This window comes from Artibeus jamaicensis, unplaced genomic scaffold, assembly GCF_021234435.1.
Source record: "Artibeus jamaicensis isolate MK-2021 breed Jamaican fruit bat unplaced genomic scaffold, CSHL_Jam_final scaffold_537, whole genome shotgun sequence".
Classification (NCBI taxonomy): Eukaryota; Metazoa; Chordata; class Mammalia; order Chiroptera; family Phyllostomidae; genus Artibeus; species Artibeus jamaicensis.
In genome coordinates this window covers 37,960,111-37,971,419 of record NW_026522047.1, presented here as the reverse complement: position 1 = coordinate 37,971,419, position 11,309 = coordinate 37,960,111, and the positions used below count along the sequence as shown (strand labels likewise).

The 11,309-nt window shown below is 47.5% G+C and overlaps 1 protein-coding gene across 2 annotated transcripts in view; it reads right to left on the bottom strand.

Annotated features, from left to right (window-relative positions):
* Nucleotides 1–1,559: 1,559 nt before the first annotated feature.
* Nucleotides 1,560–11,309, bottom strand: part of FBXO16 (F-box protein 16) — a 43,166-nt gene continuing 33,416 nt past the window's right edge. The window contains exons 8-9 of one of the 2 annotated variants that reach the window (XM_053658738.1): nucleotides 2,689–2,714; nucleotides 2,150–2,204 (exon numbers count right to left, since the gene is read on the bottom strand). In XM_053658738.1, the coding sequence (XP_053514713.1) occupies nucleotides 2,195–2,204; nucleotides 2,689–2,714 (36 nt within the window). In that variant the 3' untranslated portion in view covers nucleotides 2,150–2,194. Of the gene's footprint in view, nucleotides 2,205–2,688; nucleotides 2,715–11,309 lie in introns of both variants that reach the window. The other variant, XM_037150463.2, reaches the window with a different exon arrangement.

Genomic DNA, 11,309 nt, shown 5'->3' with positions numbered 1-11,309 from the left:
GAATGCAGCTTCAGACAAGAGGTAGCCACTCATACTGGATGGGACCATCTTCCTCTTGGTCTGTCCTTGCTCCAGAAGATCCTGGTCTGTTTCAGAACAAGCTGGGGTCATTCTCCAGACTGGCCTACTCAAACATTCCCCTGCAACATGACTGGCTCCTGCAATAATCGCAGGAGTTTACGGGGCCAGTCTGTGCAGAATCCCGGAGCTGCAGGCCACCCCAGATTACACAGCTGCCCCTGGCTCCTGGGAGCCGCCCAGGAGGGCTCAGGCTCCAGGAAGAGGAAAGCCCAAGTGACAGCACCGGCTTTGCCCGTGGGACGATCAGAAGTTCTCATCTAGGTGTGTTGTCTTTCTTCTCTGCCTCTGAGGCACGTGTGAGCTTCACTCTTGAGTAGTGCCAACTAATCAGCTGGAAGTTGGTCATGTTTTGTCCTCCGCCGATCACCTGGGCATCCAAACCACTGTTCTCTACTATCATGCCAGGCCACCACTTTAAACCATTGGAAAAAATATATATACATAGCATTATAAAGTAACATAAGTGTGTTAAACACCACGTAATACATCTTTGTTTTTCTATCATTCTGCTCTACTTAGGAGAGTTGGTATCCTAGATTGGTAGCTTCTCAAACCTTAAAATGGTTACATGACCTTAAATGGTTTATTTGCGGATGCATGACTAATATTTTTGCAGCTAACTAACATTTTCTGTTTTCCAATAACTCTTTAAAGCCCATCCCTGGCTTGACTATCAACCATAATCCTGCCTTTGGAAATGTGCGCAGTAGCCCCACGGTGCTGGATTTTCACCCTGGCACTCACATCCTTCCCCTCCCCGTCACTCCTGGCCACACACCCCCAGCTCCACTCCCTGCCTGGAGGCTGATAACTAAGAGCTGCATCTCTGGGGACTTTCAGGGGAATTTGACCCAAGGGAAGTACTGTTGGAGTGTCCAAGGTGGCGGGGAGAGAGGTTGAGTGCTCCCCCTCTTCCCTTCCCCCTGGGCTGTGCTCCCCGCAATGGGACATACATCCTGTTGGGCAGCCTCTCTCTCCGGGGCCACAGCTCTCACTGGGTTCTAGGAACCACAGGTCCTTTCCCTTTTGCCCCTTCAGACCAAAGGATGACAAAGGCTGCTGCGGTTGCTAGTTCCTAGGTGCTTCACCGCCTCACCTTGGTTCTCTTAATCCTGCCCAGTGTGTGCTTGGGGCTGACCTGTGCCCCTCCCTCCCCACCCCATGCAGTTTCTGTGCTGAAGCCCTAACCCTAGGGTTTCAGCATGTGACTGTCCTTGGAGACAGGGTCCTCAGAGAGGTAAGGAAGGCTGACTGAGGCCACAGGGGTGGGCCCTCCCCCAGTCTGACTTGTGTCCCTATGGTAAGGGGGGATTGGGACGCAGAGAGGACACGCAGGAGGACACAGCAAGAAGACAGCCATCTGTAAGCCTAGGAGAGAGGTCTTGCAAGGGATCAGCCCTGATGACACACTGATGTCCAACTTCCAGCCTCCAGACTGTGAGGACCTAAATGCCTGTCGTTTATAAGCTCCACCCCCGCACCCCCACCCCCCCAAGGCTTTTTGTTACAGCAGCCGGAAAGGACGAAGGCAATGGTACTTTGTTTTGGAAGGCCTAGCAAGTTAAGACACCAGGGCAACAGCCCCATCATTAAACTGCTCAAGCAGCCTTGGGAGTGTGCTGAGGGTATCAGTGGGGGACCCTGCCTCCTACGCCCAATACCGCCACCGGGGCTATCGCACGGCCCCTTATCAACCCACCGGGGCTATCGCACGGCCCCTTATCAACCCCATGGTAGCCACCACCACATTTCCACTGACGTCTGTAAATACATCAACATTTATGCCATGAATACCTTTTGCTAAACACTGTAGAACTCACTTTCACAATAAGGAACCTAAGCGGACAGTTTCTAATAGAGAAGCCACATAACATCGACGCTTCAAGGCGTGGAGCGTCTTGTCGTTCCTTTAAAAATCTTTTCACACCTTTAAATCAGCTTCAGTTCCGGAGCCTGGATGGGTAACGACCGAAGGCCAGAGTGCCTCTGAAGATGCTCTGCGCGAGAGCTGGCGTTGCTGCTGCCGCCGCCCCGGCGGCGGGGAGCCCCGCCCCCTGGTGGGGAGGCCAGGCGGGACGAGCTGGAACTTGCAGAGGGGAGCTGGGTTCTGCACTTAGGGACAGCTAAGAAGGAAGCAGAGATCAGCAGAGTGAGAGTCATTAACACATCAAGAGGAAGCTATATAATTAAACATGTTTTAATGAGGTCAAACAATTGAATAAAAGCACAGGCCTGGATGGGATTTACTGAGACTCGCCAGTTGCACTGCCCCTTATCCAGTGCATTCTTCACCTTACTAATAATAACTCCTTTCATCTCCAGAGTGCCTTCACAGCCATGATTTCATTGGAAACCCCGGGAAATTCTGTGAGGCAGGGAGGGAGGTATTAACCTCTCCATCTTACAAGGCAAGGAAACGGAAAAGCAGGCAGGTTAAGCGGCAGCCCACGTTCACAGGAGGGAAAGGTGTTAGGGCTGGGTCTGGAGACTTGTGATTCTTGGACCAGGCGAGGATCCGTACAGTGTCCACATTGATGCCCCGCTATCTGTGCATGCACACATTCAACAAGGCAAATCTCACAGGGTGACCTTCCAACCGAAACTCACAGTGAGAAAGGGTTTCTCCTCGACATCTGGCCGTGAGCAGGAAAGGGAAGAGGAAAGAATGGAAAGAAATAATGCGAGCTGAGCTTGCGTGGAACTTGTAAATACACCCTTATTTTTGCTGTGTGCAGAGACATAAAGAGACTGAGCACACAGACACTATGGCCTGCCCCGAACACGATCCCCCTCCTGTTGTCCCATGTTCCGCTGGCAAGTCTGGGCAATCATATTGTTGGTTACAACCCTCTAATGCTCTCTGATAGATGTGTCTGCAACACATGGGGTTTCTACGAATCTGGGAAGAATCAGAAATTGCATCAGCCTGTGCCACCTGCCTCCTGACCTCTTCCCCTGGGAACTGGGTCCCTGTAATTCCTCAAAGATGCACCCCACCGGCTGGTCTTACCTCCAGTGCTCTCTTTATTCCTCCTCTAAGTACGAATACAACCTGTCCTTCGAGCCCCACCTTCTCTGAGAAACTTGAGTGTCTTGACGCTGGGGTTTCTGCCTCAGCTGGATTCCCATGGAGGCCTCTGACTTAGCACTGAACATATTGTTGCTCTTGGCATGTAGTATTTGTTTCCCAATGTAGTCATTTGTCTTCTGATGAAAACGCAACATATTTGCTCCCTAGGAGCAAAGCTGCAATCTCCGACCTTGAAACTATGACTGTCTGCCTCCAGCAGACAGACCCATGTATGTTTACTGGTTTTTCTGGGAAAGAGTGGGTCAAACTGGCTTAAACACAGCAAGCTGTTAGAACTGAAGAGGAAAGAAGGAAGAGAGGGGGGAAATAAGCCGTATCTTCCCCGGTTTTCAGTGCCGCCCTAATATCAGCATAAGGTAAGACAACAAATAGAAGTGTTCCTTCTTGCTATTTTTGTAGTAATGAAAATAAGAAAATACCTGTTGAGTGAAGGAAAACACCTAGGTCTCTGATTCAAGAATGGGCTTGTCACACTTTACCTGTAACAATTTCAAATTTAATCCTATTATGGTGCGAAACTTATGTATCACTGCATTTCAGGACCTCTTTCTCCCGAGTCCCCCAGGGAGGTTCACAGGCCCAGGCAGGCTCCTCTCAAGCCGGCCCTTCCTCCGCTGCAGGTCCCTGGGGCCACCCCGACCACCCCTCCTCTTGGCATGGTCTCGGCCTATCCGGGTGGCGCAGTTTCTCTTCCCTTCAAGATGGGCTCTGAGAAGTAGGTCTCCTTCCTTCCACACTGCCTTGCGCTCCTAAAGGCAAGTTCACAGACCCTCTTCATTGCAAGACTTTAATGCTCACCATTACAAGAGAAAAGACAAGATTTAAGGGGGAAACATGAAGAAGTTATATAAAAGTGTACAGATCTGACAGTCCTGGATCTTGGTCTAAATGCATCTGACAATCGAGACATAACAGGAAACTTCTTTTTCCAAGGTTGGGTACGAGTCCCTGGTGCCTGGCCCAGAACTGCTAAAACCCTCGTAAATTCCAAACTGATACAAGTTAGTACTTAAAAGAACTTCCTCAGTCTCCCAATGGTTGTGCTCTAGTTCATTTATGGATGAACCATATGATAAGTATTTGAGCTGTTCCCAAGCTTTTGCTCACACAACAATACTGACACGAATAATCCTCACGTAGGTGCAGGCCCCTCTCCTCCCGCCTGTTTTCTGATAGGCTGACGGTGGCCACAGCCACACCATGTACCGAGAACCCAAGCCAAGTCCTGGAGCATCCCTACAGAGGGTTCCTTTCTTCAGCCTGTTCCCATGAAGAGGGATGGAATAAGGTGATTGAAACAGATGCCTCTCATCCGTTGAACTTGCTGTTATTCTTCTAGAAACAGTTAATAATATCTCTACATGTTGTTATCAAGTCTTTAAATGAAAGGACACAGGAGAAGAGAAATGTAAGGCCACGCTTTATCCATCAGGAATCCTCCAGGTTCATTTCCTGGCCAACCAGGGCCGGAATCTGCGATTGCTGGATATACATTTCTCGCCCACTCTCCCTCCTGAGGTCTTGGCCGATATGTTCAATTCTCTTTTGACTGTGTAAGTGCCGCCCGGCTGCTATCTCACGCCTAGCATGTCCTGTTGTGTTTGTGGTCTCAGGAGCGGTGGCAGGGACATTACTACGATCTCTCAACCCTGATACGTTGGAGTTACCCCTTGCTTGACTTGAAGCTTCCTCCCTCACCCTCTTCCTGGAAGTATTTGCGGGTCAGAGACTGTATCTTTTTATGGGTGTACCCCTAGCTCCTAATTCAGTGCCTGTAAAGTACTTGTTGGGTAAATGAACGAACATACAGAGGATTCCCTTTTTTCTCCATTTCAGAGGAATGGCTGAACCCACCGTGCAGGTGGACTTTGAAACAGGACAGAAAACCTGTCTTCAGGCTGGATGCCATTTTATTGGGCCGAAGGAAGTGAGTGAGGATGGCGAGAGGCCACTGAGGCTGACTGACCCAGGAGAGAGGAGGCTAAGGCCGGAGACGGGCCATCAACAGGGCACAACTTGTATATGCCAGCTTCTATATGGTCACCTGTGTCTTGTCCCTCCGCAGTTGGATTTTCTGTCCTTTTCCATTCGTGTGATTTGCAGAAATTTGCAAATGATCACTGACACAAACAGATGAGGTAAAGGAGTACATGGATATGAAAAGACGGATAAAAGCAGCATTGACAATGAGAGCCCTGCAACGTGCCCCTAACACTTCTAGGACACCACCCCCACCCCCACCCGCACCAGTAGTAACTTCAAATATCTGACTGCTGGGCATGCGGCTGAGAGTCAGGTGCTCATTACGTCATTCAGTCTTCCCAAGCCTGTGACCTGGTAAAGAAAGGTAAGGAGGGGGACAATCTTCACTTTGTAGGAGACCCCACCCATGTCCCCCTTTAAAAAAAACCTACCCTCAACACTTTGTTATGACTCCCAGTTCAGGACTGATGTGGTAGAACTACATATAAACACGGATGACTGTGTTTGTAAATCATAAAATCAGAAGGTTTGTTTGTTTGTGTGTGTGTTTTACTGCTAGAAACACAGCTCTGACTCACTGCAGTAACTTGCCTGAGCACAGGTCGGGGGCTGAGTGATAAGTAAGAGCCGCTGGTGGGGGTACAGGCCCCGGACAGGGAAGAGGGCTTTCCTTGTGAGAGGGGAGTCTGCGAGGGGTGACTGCATCCTGGCTTCAGTCGAGTGGAGGCTTCACCCCCAGGGAAGAGCCGCTTCACGAACTTTCCCATCAGGAAATTCTATGAGGAGGACCCGGGCCATCCTCCTGCCTGCCCGGGAGCCCCGAAGGCGGCACAGACCTGCCTGGCACCTTTCTAGGGGGCCCCTGCTCAGGTCAACACTACAGAGAGGTGCTCCTTTTCCTTCCTAGTCCACTCTGCTTCTATAAGAAGCAGGGGAAAGGTGTTAGGGAGAAATAACGCAGTTTTAAAGAAGCCACAGACCCCTGTCCTTAATTTCTGTTTTAAGGAACCTTGGGGTAAAAGTGTCCGCTGCGGCTGCAGAGGAAGGCTAAGCAACTCTAGGCAGAGTTTTGAAATTTAAATCCAAGACTATGTGATGGTGCCCGTTAGTTTCCCAAGTAGGTGGAAGAAGGGAGGGGTGTGTCGCAAAATATTCGTAGGCCGTAAAGTTCAATGGTTGTTTGTCAGTAATGATTGTGAGCTCGTAGTTCAAAACATCCATGTCTCAGAAAACTGGTTTCTACTGCAGTTCGTGGTGAAATATTACATTGCAGTACTAAATGTTATGCACACAAACACATAGCTTACATACACGTATTTCTATATTTGCAGCCCTAGTAGTAACAGCAACTACCATGTCATAAATAACATATATTACTGATAATATTATATAACTCCTAAGCACGGTTCTTCTCTTCTGATAGAACCTGAAGAAAAGGCAATTTTGGTCAAATGGTCACTGTTTAACTCTTACATAAAAACAAGCAGCCACTTGGCCCCAGTCTCACTCTTCAGTGAGAGAGAAGCAGGTACAGTCACTCCTGTTGGAAACACCAGGGTGATTTACTGTCATAACTCGATAAAAGAAGAGGCGACAAGACAGAACAAGCAAGCTATGCTTTTACAGACAAAGGAGAAAGGCAGAGGCTCTACGTGGGGTCCCCCCTGAGTGCTTACTTTGCCCCCAGGATTCTTGCAATAAGGCCTTTTCCTCTCTGAGGTCTCAGACATTAAGAAAGAAACAGAATTCCTGGCGCCAAGTCCCGCACACACCCGCTGTGCGCTCCAGGTGAGGGGCGAATGCGCAAGCGTGTACACACACACGGGCTCGAGATGGAGCAGATGCCGGGTGGGCAGAGAAAAGAATCTGACTTCTATTTCACACAGCTCTGGATGCAACCATATTTTACATAGTGGGAACTACAAGACAGGGCAAAGACAAAGGGAAACGATAGAGAAAACTGGGGAGAAGTGAAGGCAAAAAGGAGAGAGAGAAGCTTATTCTGCAGGTTGGAGCCGCCTTCTGGCCGCCTGGTTAGCCCCTCCCAGCCCCTGCTCACCATCAGCTGGCTCTTTCCTTGCCGTCGCAGCCCTTGATTTGGTGTCACCTCCACAGTTGCTACCACCGCCATCGCCCCTGCTACCTACCGTTTGCTGAATGCTTAGTTTGAGCTATGGGCTGTACCAAAGGTTTTACCTCCACCTCTCAACCCTGTGAGGTTGGTGTTGTTACTAATTCCATTTCACAGGCCAGAAACAGAGTCTCTGCAAGGTTCAGGCCCATTCCAGACCACAGACCAGACCTGGTCTATAGCCCCGTAGCTTCTCTGGCCAAACTCCCTGAGCTACCAAAATTGTGGTATCTGGCAATGAAACAAGTGGACTGTTTAAGTCCCAAACCTGTTGCTTTTGGTCAGCAAAGGGAAAAGTAAGATGGTATCAAATGCGGGAGAACACAAACATATATTGTACTTAATATATATCTGACAGTTAGTGCTGACAACAATCATTATTCCCATTTAACAGATGAAGAAACAGAGGCTCAGAGAGGCTAAGTAACTTATCCAAAGCGGCAGTTTAGTACAAGAACTCAGGTTCCCACCAACTGCAAAGCCCATATTCTTTCTTATCCTTCCTTCCCAAAGGAATTCTCAAGAATGTCACTGATGGAACTGAATAATTAAAGATCTCTCCTGTAGATAGTTTTACTTCTGCACACCCAAACCACAGGAACTTTATAAACCAAACTCCCGGGGAGGTCACGGGAACTGAAAGTCTATCAAAGCCTGCCCGCAAGGAAACCGCTGCACAGCTCGGGTTCATCAATTCTTCCCTTTCAATTCATTGTGTTTTCTAAGGTTCAAAGAAAAAGATGGGAGACAGAAACCTGTTTTTATGCTTCGTAAGTAGGGTTCACAAAATGATGGATCCTTCTGGTTATTCTGTGTCAAGTCACCTTAGTCAGAGCTTGTCCCTTGGGTGGCAGGAGAGAGCTGAGTGAATGGGAGGAAGCTCTGGGGGCCATAGACCAGGCCCTGGTCTGGAATGGGCCTGAAAGAGGCTGGAATCCAAACTCTCATTTGATTCATGGAAAGATGAAAACTCCGAGAGGCTGAGTGAGCGCGAAGTTAATGGCGGAGCTGAGGCTAGAAACCTGCGTTTTCTAATTCTTAACCAGTGTTCTTTCCGTAACAGGAACCAGGAATCGCTTTTGGGCATGTTCATGTGCCTTCCCACTTTGATCCAGAGAGGGGGTAAAAATGAGAAAGCTTGAAGAAGCATTTTAACTCATCACAATCAAGTGATTCTAGAAAGAGGTGAAGAAGGTAACTGCAGAGGCTGGAATCAGCAGAGTGCAGGAAAAGATAAGGTCTTATCTAAAGCAATTAGAGTAAGCAGGCAATTAAAGGCTTTTGTTACTTGTAGGACAATGAATGCTCTGAAACAGCAAGCTTTGTGAAATCCGTGGCCAGATCAGAACCTAGCCGTGAGGTCGGCTAACCTCCAAGCAAAAGTTCAGTGAAAGACAAAAGGCATTTGTTTTTATACTTAGCTTGGTAGGAAAAAGCAAAAAAGAACGTGAAACAAGATGTCAGCTGGGGTCCTCTGAGTGCAATTCCAGGGCCAGGGAGTCCAAGCCCACCCTCTGGGTTTTTGGGAATTGTCCCAAGGGGCTTTCGTCTTCCTGGCGTTTTAGACTTCAGAGATCCTGCGTCCATGTGTAAATTGAATAGAATTTACTGTAGGGACAGAAGGCAGGGTTTAATTCCCAGCAATGGCAAATACATTTGATCGGAATGGGTGGTATTATTCTTGAACACCTTCCCCGTCCCTCCCCTACCTCATCTCAGCTTCTTGCCCTCAGACCCTCTTCTCTCTCCTCTTTCCTCCCCTGGTCCCCCGCTCCCCCTCCTCTTCCTGTGCTGGAGCAGAAACAACATACTTCCCTAAGCTCCAGCAGAGCAGGTTTCCCCTCCGCTGCTGGAGGTGCCCCACAGCATCCAAGCCCGCAAGGTGTCATCTTTCTCTACCAGCTCATCAACAGCTTTCCCCCGAGGAGACAGCTCCCTCCTCACCCTTCCCGAAGAGGAATTGTGGGGCCAGCTGTTATGATTTAAAAATGTTTTATTTTTCACACCTTTACACAAGATGGGAAAATCTCTGGAGTTTAATTAAAATGGTTTTGATTTTAGTTCTACTGTGTTGTTTATATTTTTAAATCGCTTTGTTCTGGGTGGAATTTTATAATAACTAATAGTTGGGCATTTCCTGATATTTACAGAATTTCCATAAACAATGCTCAAAATTGTAAGGCATTAGTGAGAAGAGCTAGGCTTCTTCCCCCATCTTCCATCAATGATGGAGACAACAAAAGGTGGTTCAATGATTCAGCTGTAACCAGGCAGCACAAGAACTGAAAACCTACGAGGAAATCAGGTACCCCCTTCAGGGGTGGGCTCTGCAAACTCAAACCGATTAGATAATAGACAAAATCATGTCGGCTCACAATAGTACACGCAGATTTGAAACTGTTTCCCTAAGAAGGTTTCTCCTTTTAGAGAGAACGCTCATATTGGAAGGCTCCAAGTCATAACCCTTGAAAAGTGAAGGTGGTCCCAGGGGCCTAAAAGATGCAGCCCTGAAGAGACAGCCTAAGGAATCTTCTTTGTGCTTTTACACGCTTGTGGTTTTTTGTTTTGTTTTTTTTTACTCTTCCAGTCCTTCCATTCACAAAGCTCTAACTTCTCCAAGTATCACATGCTCCATTTCCTGTTTTCAAGGCGCAAGGAAGACTCATGTGCTCAGATCTCAGGACCCTCTTGGGCAGGCTTTGGGGGGTTTGTCCCTTTCATCCTTGCCTGCTTCCTTTGTCCTAGATCCCCCCGGAATCTTCCTGGATAAACCTGTCTCAATGATACGACTTTCTAACAAAATGAATACGTGATTTTTTCCCATTGCAACTGCACCTCAGCTACACCTGCCAAACTCTACAGCTGCAGTTGTCAGAGTTTTATCTTCTCCCGACTCTCCTTAGGTCCCCTTTCTGCATTTCCTCCGCACCCATTTCCTCTTCTCTCAGGCCCCATGTCCAGCGTTTTTTCATTTTCTCATTCATTTTGCATCACTTAGGTGGTTGCTTACTTCCTAGGGGGTAGTGGCCTAGAGTGAGGGCAAACTGCCACCCCCTGGAGAGGGGGCCTCAGCCACACTCTGCCTGTGGCCCTCACCCAGTCAAAGATCATCGCTTACATTTGGAAGGTTTAATTATGCCTTATGCTTCTGAGCAAAACTACGAAGCATACATAGTGAATGTAAGTAGTATATTTATCTAACCATACAAGCAGAGAGGAATATAGTCACGCACTTCATTGATTAATAGCTTCGTTGTTCTTTATCATTGTTTAATTTGCCCTGGTTTCCCTTTCAGCTTTAATTAGCAGCAACTTTAAAAAATTTTAATTTATAACAAATATTTTAACTTAAACAAGCCCTGCTAGTATGTGACAGATGGTTAATGCCAAAAGCCCAGGGAGATGCTTCTGTTTAGCCCTTGATTTTCATCGTTGTGGTTGTTTGGTTTTTTAAGCTAGAGAAATGTTGTCTGTGCTGCTAATTTGTAAGCACACAACACCATCAACTTTTATCGCCCTTCAATTCCCTGATCTTCCCGGATTTCTCTTCCACTCCCGGCTGACGAGGGGCGGGGAGACCAGACAGAAGCACGCCTGAATGGCCTGTGTGGTAAGCCTCATAAAGTTATTTTTCTCAATTAATGGTTTTCACTGACAATTTTACTGCTCTGCTCTAAGCTTCCCCACTCCCTTGGGCATTTGTGCATCTGCCTGTGATAAGCCTCATCCAGTCCCACAAAATTGGTCCCTCGGAATACAAACTACCCTATTTGAAAAGCTTATTTCTCCCTCTCTTTTTTTTTTATCATGATAACACTTGAAAATAAATTTAAACAGAAAGTAATAGGGCTTTAAAGCAGAGCTATCACAGTGATTTATTCATGAGTACATACTTTTTCTTCTCCCAATGGATATCCATTTTATATTAATTTTTCTTGAGTGTGTATCCTGTTTTTTTCTAAATCTTTAATAATAATGTAATTTTTTTTATTCCACCCTTATTTCCTCCTACTTTGCACCAAA